This window comes from Limulus polyphemus, unplaced genomic scaffold (genome assembly GCF_000517525.1).
Source record: "Limulus polyphemus unplaced genomic scaffold, Limulus_polyphemus-2.1.2 Scaffold906, whole genome shotgun sequence".
NCBI classification, from domain to species: domain Eukaryota; kingdom Metazoa; phylum Arthropoda; class Merostomata; order Xiphosura; family Limulidae; genus Limulus; species Limulus polyphemus.
In genome coordinates, this window is record NW_013666516.1 from 7890 (window position 1) to 16730 (window position 8841).

The 8841-nt window shown below is 36.9% G+C and overlaps 1 protein-coding gene across 1 annotated transcript; it reads left to right on the forward strand.

The window, feature by feature from the left end:
• Positions 1-1086: 1086 nt before the first annotated feature.
• Positions 1087-7444, forward strand: LOC106461150 (XK-related protein 6-like; the record flags this gene model as incomplete). Its single annotated transcript, XM_013920946.2, has 2 exons — positions 1087-1355; positions 2876-7444. Coding segments are annotated over 2 exons (877 nt in total), but the record flags the coding sequence as incomplete, so codon positions are not given.
• Between the last annotated feature and the right edge of the window lie 1397 nt (positions 7445-8841).

Below are 8841 nucleotides of genomic sequence, written 5' to 3' on the forward strand. Positions count from 1 at the left end.
CACCCATTTATTCTCAGGTTAATAACAATATCGAGTGATAAACAGTAATAATTCACTAATTATCTGGTGACTCTCTCTCTCTCTCTCTTAGGGTATTTATTCACTGAATAGGTCACGAGAATACAAACTCATGTGATCATATATTTACATAATCTTCTAGTAAATTAATAGTACCTGTAAATTGCCACTAGGGAAGGTGATGTCAGTTTCATCATACGTAAATTTTTACTCAAAATACTAATGATTAGCTAGAAGGTGAGTTAGCGTTTTAATGCAACTAAAAATTCATAGATAAAGTAAACGATAGAAGGAAGTAATAAATAAACGATAAACACAACCATAATCATAAAAAAGATAGAATTTGCAACCTCACAAGCTGCCTTCCTTCTAGTTTTTTCTTCTTCTTCGTAACAACTTTAATCCCACCTAATTTGGGGTCGGCCAGTAGTTTTCTAAGCCAATAATTTTTACCCCCTGGGTGGCTGGCCCAGACAGCAAACATATAAGACGAACATATTCGGCGACGGGTATTCGAACTCGCGACCCTCAGATTGCGAATCGAGTGCTCTAGCCACCAGGCCATGTCATGCCCTTCTTCCCTCTAGTCTGTCACTGCTAGCGAAGATAACCCTCGTGTAGCTTTGCGCGAAATTCAAAATAAACAAACAAATAGACTCTAGTAATGGCTGGAGACGGCTTGAATGGGTAATGAAGAAAAACGTTAATATAAGTTTAACATAACGGCAAATGTGCAGCGTTTCGACAATGTTTTATCATCATCATTAAACTTATATTAAAGTTTTTCTTCATTACCCATTCAAGCCGTCTCCAGCCATTATTAGTCTCAAAGTGGGTTCCTCGTCATCGAAATAGACTCTAGACTTACTAGAATGTAACCTTGCATTGTCAGTTTGCTCACTTTGGTTTATTTGTTTTTAACACAGTCAACACAGTAGGTTGTCCGCACTCTATCTAGCGCGGAAAATCGAACCCCGAATTTTAGCATCGTAAGTTCGTGAACTTACCGCTTTCATTGTAAGATCTGAAACATCACTTAACCATGATTTCGTAACGTTGTATTTCTAGATACATTGAACTCATGATCTACGGGCTTCGAAGCAGAAGAGACCGCAGACAAAAGCAGCGGAGAGCAAGAGAGTGGGACCTGACGTTTCGGAGGACTCCGGCAAATACAACTGACGACAATGTCGACTACTACCAACTAGCAATTCAAGAAGATAGGGATACAGCCCTCCTGTCGCTTTTTGAGAGCTTCATGGAGTCTGCGCCTCAGCTAGTTCTCCAAATTTACATTTTGGCAGAGAGGGGAATGGTCCCCCAAGACCTCTGGACAGGTTAGTGTCAGAAATGTAAAACAACGATTTCAGTGATAGTAAATTGACAAACAATGATTTATAAACATAATGAAGTGATTGGGGGGTGGTGGGGTTTCGTTTGTTTGTTTGTTTGTTTGAAGTTAAGCACCAAGCAACACAATGGGCTATCTGTGCTCGCTCTGCCCATCTTGGGTATCAGAACCCGGATTCTAGTGTTGTAAGTCTGTGGATATACCGCTGTGCTACTGGGAGGCTTGGGGGGTGGGGCATAGTACATGTGTCAACATAACATTGATCTGTCGTCTTCAACGTTCGGTCAAAACATATAGTATGTTCCCCAACATAAAACCACTTAATTTACTATTATATTAGCTTCCATATATACACAAGTAATGTACTCTGTGTTAATGGCCACAAATGTCTCCATTTTTTGTGTACACTTGGCAATACTAACGAAACAGAATGCTGCAGTTATAACACATTGAACATATTTGTAGCTTCTGTATACTAGTACAGACATTAATATTAATGTAAATATAACAACATTATCTCACCTAAAAATAAATGTCACCAACAGGAGGATTGAAATATTATCTAACTTATTTACAAAAACATTTATTAAATGGCGTGGTTGTTAGAGGGTGCTTGACTCGCAATTTGCGGGTCGCGGGTTCGAATCCTCGTCACCGAAAATGTTCGCCCTTTCAGCCGTAGGGGCGTTATAATATCACTGTTAATCTCACTATTCACTAGTAAAAGAGTAGTCCAAGAGTTATTCGGTGGGTGACGTTGAGTAGCTGCCCTCTCTCTAGTCTATAATTAATAAATTAGGGATGGCTAGGGCAGATAGCCCTCGTGTAATTTTGGGCGAAATTCAAAACAAAACAAACCATTCACTAAACGCCAACAGATAAATTAAAAGCTATTATCAATAATTTCTTATTAAAGCCAGCTAACCAAATATATCAGATGTAAAAAATAACTAAAGAAATGAAGCTAATTATATATATAACACATTAACTTTGTTTGAATGAGAACCCGAGTTATTAATAGCAGTCATTTAAAGACAAACTGATATTATTGTTTAGTTCATAAATATGCCACTACGAGGACAACTAACATAATACTAACTACTACGTTGCTACTTATAATTACAGTTTACCTAGAAGTAATCCTAATATATCTACCAAGAAATAATCTAAATCAATTTACCCAGAAATAATCCGAACCTAGTTACCAAGAAATATTCCTAATATATCTACCCAGAAATAATCCTAATATATTTATCAAGAAATAATCTAAACCTAGTTACCAAGAAATAATCTAAATCAATTTACCCAGAAATAATCCGAACCTAGTTACCAAGAAATATTCTTAATATATCTACCCAGAAATAATCCTAATATATTTATCAAGAAATAATCTAAACCTAGTTACCAAGAAATAATCTAAATCAATTTACCCAGAAATAATCCAAACCTAGTTACCAAGAAATAATGCTAATATTTTTTTGTTGTTATTGTTGTTTCTCTCCACAGTCAGCATCCAAATGGCGTCCGTGGCGTCGTCACTATTCGAACTGTCCTGGTCCTTGGCGTCGTACCACCGGGCTCTACGACGGTCAGTGCAGGACAAGCGGAACATGACCTGGGGCGGCACAATTATTCAGTTTCTGTGGCGGTATTGCACCATTGCAGCCAGGGTCTTGTCCTTGGCGCTCTTTGCTTCGGAATACGGGTACTGGATGTTCCCAGTGTGCATCGGGCACTGGGGTGTCATGACGGTGTGGGTGATGCACCAACAAACCAGCTTCTGTGATACGGAAACTGGAAAGAAGCGCCAGTGTGAAGAGTACCTGTTCAATATGGTGATTGGAGCGGTCTACCTGTTTTGTTTTTTGAACGTGAAGGACGAGCCCACTCGTCTCAAGTATCTGGCCTACTACGTCATCGTTTTCCTAGAGAACGCGTCGATGATTGTCTTGTGGTACCTCCGAACTGACCAAAATCTGTGGTACCACCTGCCTGCTCTAGTCGGCGACTTTGTCGGTTTCAGTTTGGGCATCATTTTCATGCAGCTTTATTACCGCTTTTGTCATCCCGAAGCCAACATCCCCTGTAGGGACCGTCCTGCATCTTGTTGCTAAGTGTTGTCCTAAGATGGTTGCTATAGCTACGGCATTGTTTCAAGGGGCTGGTATTCAGTCTCTCTCAGCCGTCTATCGTGGCTGTGGTCACACAGTTTCTTACAAGCAGGTATCACAAGTTGTGACAGAATTTAAATATTACAGTCAAGTTTCAGGTATTGAGATGTGCGGCTAGGATTCTGAAATCCGTGACTCAAGTACTGTAACTCATGCAGTTTGTTATACCTGTACCTCGGTTGCTAAATGTGCCCCAGTTACAGCTACTATTCATGTAACTGCTGACACAGTAATTGCGTCACACACCATAGAATCGTGAATCTTGCTCTGCGTGTCGCGTCGTTTGTCACAGCTCTATCTCACTTGTTGTACGTGATACATTTCGTAAAGCAGTGACACATACTGCATTAAAGCCAATTCGATATTTTTTCTAAAATAAGTTTTCCCATAAATAACTTAATAATTGGGCAAGAAAGTGACGTAGGACACTCCTAGATATATAGCAATGCTTGGGAATCTGTTTGTTCCAGCTGTAACGCAGCTGTTATATGGGTTAAAGTGTAATCGTAGCCTCGAGATAGTTCCTGACTAGAATACATTTGTTTCTCTATACTGGCCGTGACACAATTTTCTCTATACCGGCTTATTTCACCGGCTGTGACACAATTTTCTCTATACTGGATCGTTTCACTGGCTATGACACACGTTTTTTTTAATAATGAAGCTTGCTGCCAAAGTAGCTGCTACACCTTTTTCCTTATATCGACGCAATCCCGTGACTGCGACACACTTTTTCTCTGGGTAAACGTCTCCCAAAGACAGTGACATACGTTTCTCCATTCCAACACGATTTAGTGATTGTGACACTTTTCATTTTTACGACGCTTTCCAGTGACTATGACACACTCCTTCTCAATAGTGACGTGTCTCAGTGACCGTGGTGTACTTTTAATCTACACCGACATGTCTCTGTGACTGTGATACACTATTTTCTATGTCGATGATTTCCAGTGACTGTGACACACTCCTTCTCAATAGTGACGTGTCTCAGTGACCGTGGTGTACTTTTCATCTACACTGACATGTCTCTGTGACTGTGATACACTATTTTCTATATCGATGATTTCCAGTGACTGTGACACTTTCTTATTATCCAATAACTATTTCAACTTTCTCCAGTGATTGATGCGAGACAGACGTGTTATGGCTCTTTGCGTCATCTTGTTTCCACGTGCTATACATGGCTTCTTCGTAACTTTTAGGCAGCAAGTGGCTGGTGGATAACCAGGTTTTTATCGTCTTTATTCACACGAAAACCGACATTTAGAGAGAAGTGGATTTACATACAAGTACACATAAAACATTTAAATGATGAAGTACGCTAGGGGGAGCTAGTATATTTCCATTAGATATGAGAAACTGTTAACAACACGAAACACAAACTAGTTATTGTGCACATAACTTTGGGCCAGTTCGATGTCTTGTTCTAATAAGATTATAGGACAACAATGCTAGCCATTTTATTTGTTAGAAAACAATGCTAGCCATTTTGTTTGTTAGAAAACAATGCTAGCCATTTTGTTTGTTAGAAAACAATGCTAGCCATTTTGTTTGTTAGAAAACAATGCTGGCAATTTTGTTTGTTAGAAAACAATGCTACCCATTTTGTTTGTTAGAAAACAATGCCAGCCATTTTGTTTGTTAGAAAACAATGCTGGCAATTTTGTTTTTTGGAAACAATGCTAGCCATTTTGTTTTTTGGAAACAATGCTAGCCATTTTGTTTTTTGGAAACAATACTAGCCATTTTGTTTGTTAGAAAACAATGCTGGCAATTTTGTTTTTTGGAAACAATGCTGACCATTTTGTTTGCTAGAAAATATTGCCTTCCTTTTAAAAAACGCAATCAATTACAAGCAAATTTAGAAATCTGTAAAAAACAATGAGAGAGAAAAAGAGAACTACACTTATATGTTTTCCGTTATTATAACGTTTGAAAATTGTGGAATTCCTAAAAGGACAAAAGCTTAGAAGCTTTTCTCGTCTCCTATACGTGCATTCGAGAAACACTTTAAGAAGCAAAAATATTTTAAAATGGCCATAAAAAGTATTAGCAATCACCAGCAGATATACATTTAGATTTGTTTATTTACAATTAAGAACAAAGCCACGGGTATCAATGCTTACAATTTTTCTAAATATTAAATAATTAAAGAAAAGTATCATCAATTACGAAAATATTTAATTAAATAGGATGATTACATATAACACCAGTTAAAAAAGAAAAACAGACATTTAAAGTTACGAAAGAAGATATTTCGGAAAAAATCGAGACTACAGGGCGGTAGGTGTCGCCAAAGTATTTGTTTGTTTGTTTATTTTGAATGTTCGCACAAAGCTACACAAGAGCTACCTACACTAACCATCCTTCATTTCGGACTAATAGACTAGGGGAAAGGCAGCTAGTCAACGGCACCCACGCCAACTCATGGGTCACTTTGATAGAATAATGGATTTCGATCGTCAATCTTATAACGCAACTACGCCCCCAAATGCCAGTGAGTGATTTTGCGGCAACGGAACGCGAGCTCTGGACCCTCAGATTCATAGTCCGGCACGCCAATTTCTAGGCCACACGCGTGTTTGAGGAAGCTGTAGAAAATAAATATGCAAGAATGGTTTTAATGGATAATTTCACTATAGGGCAATAGGTGTCTCGCAAGTGTTTGAAGAAGCTGTAAAACATTAAAATACGAGAAGAGTTTTAACGAATAATTTCACTACAGGGCAATAGGTGTCTCGCAAGTGTTTGAAGAAGCTGTAAAACATTAAAATACGAGAAGAGTTTTAACGAATAATTTCACTACAGGGCGATAGGTGTCTCTCAAGTGTTTGAAGAAGCTGTAAAACATTAAAATACGAGAAGAGTTTTAACGAATAATTTCACTACAGGGCGATAGATGTCTCTCAAGTGTTTGAAGAAGCAGTAAAACATTAAAATACGAAACGATTTTTAACGAATAATTTCACTACAGGGCGATAGGTGTATCTCAAGTGTTTGAAGAAGCTGTAAAACATTAAAATGCGAGAAAAGTTTAAACGAATAATTTCATTACAGGGTAGTAGGTGTCTCTCAAGTAGTTGAGGAAGCTGTCTGTAATACAAATGAGTGAAAAGTTTTAGTGAATACTTATACTACAGGGCGGTAGGTGTCGCCCAAGTATTTAAGGTTGTTGTTTTTCTTAGTACAAAAGGATACATTGGGCGCTCTGCACTTTGTCCACCGTGGAGAATCAAGTCCCGAATTTCTGCTTTGTAAGTTCGTAAACTTACCGCTGTTCCATCGGAGGACAGTGTTTGAAGAAGTTGTAAAAAATGTTCAACAAATACTAATCATTTAATCACATATAACTACAAAAAATGTAATGTTAATAAGTAAACTGACTTTAAATAGCTTTAAGTTTGCATAATTTAACTGTAAAGCCTTTATATGTTTGTACAGGCTTTGACGTACACATTTATTGGAACTGGTATTGTGTTTAGTAAATATCAAATTATATGTGGTTGATTCACCAAAGAAAAAAATATTGAAAACCACTTTGAACAGTCATTGTTTAAAAGACCTAGGCTCACCTGATCTCAACCAGTGAAACTGTTGACGAATTATATAATTAAATAGCATAGTGTGAAACTAAAAGCGGATTATAACAACATAATTCAGGTTGTTTTTTATTGTATTATGACAATATAGAAAAGGCAGTGCAGAAAACTTAACACCCAGTACAACGTTTGTCAGTGATTCTACAAATCTGAAGAGTGTTTGCTCTTTCACAGTTCTTTAACGTAAAGTTAACAGCTTACATTTTGTACGAAGTCAAAGTTCTGTAAATTTGTGTCAAGTTGTCAACGTTGGTCGTGGTTTACATGTGTACAAATTCTAGCTTTCTAAGTAACTTGTGTACAACTGAGTAATAAATAGCTGTGATATAACATCGTCGTTGTCTCGTAATCTTCTCTTCGCTATGAAAATCAATGAAATACAAATTTTTATTCCTAGTTTCCGTATAACAGTTTTTAGGACTAATTATACAAAAATTAGTCCCAAACTGCCTGTCTGTCTATCTCTCCAGCTACCTAACACACAATTTAAACATGTATAGTTAGATATCTCTTACACTTTCAAAACAGTTAAAGTCACAAAATAACTTTTTTAGAACAGAATCACAATAGTAGTTATTCGTATCCTGAAAGAATATGTAACTAATTAAAATGAGAAGTATGAAAGCTAAAATTAATTATTGTTATTTTCTTGATGTAAAGGTACACAATGAGCTTTCTATACTCTGGCCGCCTTGGGGAACCGAACCCTGGATTTTATCATTGTAAGTCCGTAAACTTACTGCTGAACTGCCGGGAGACAATAATGTTATTGCTATTCTTAATTTTTCATAGCAAAGCTAAACAAGGAGCTATCTGGACCTCGGGAAATCAAACCTCGGATTTTAACGTTGTAAGTCTGTAAACCTACCAGGAACCTTAAATTAGTAATCAATGGGAGAGCATATTGACAATAAACGTACTTTTTCGAGAATGTTCAAAAATAAATACTGTAAAAATATGTTTATTGATAAACTTTAAAAAGTAATGAAACCGTCGTGTGTGCATGTGAAATAATTACACGCATTGTATAATTGCTCTTATCTATTTGTTCCCAGTGATTGAGAGACAATTAATCGGCACTATAAAACAGAGCTATTTTTTAATATCAAATGAGACTTTTATTTTTTTTGTGTAGTGTTTACGAAGTAGTACTCGCATATAAGTTATACACGCTTTCGGCTATAGCATTTCTTTTAGTTTATGTCGCCATTTCATAATACGAATCGTAAAACACGTGGCTGTCATGTTATATCGCAACAGGAAGCATTCTATTTGTCAGTGGATAATATTCGACTAATTCAAGATGGCAACAAGAATTTTAAATATTGTGTGTGCTGCCATATCTTGGTGCTTTTTATAATATTTTGCATTATTTCTAATATTAGAAATAAATCGTACTAAATAACGAGAAGTGTTGTTGTAACGTAGCTCTATCTATCGTCATAATACAACACTAAAGCAGGTGGAATTCTAAGCTTCTGAAAGTTTGTTTGGTTATCTCCGTGATGAATATATTTACAAATATACACTGAGTGATCACAAGTAATAGACACCTAATTTTTCGTCATTTAACTGATTTATGCTAACTAATTTGTGTTCACAGAGCATTATATAAATGAAAATGGTCCGCACACTAATTATCTTGTGCTGCAACAGTCAACAGAATCATCGTGCAGTTCAGGAAACACGGCAAGGAAACAAC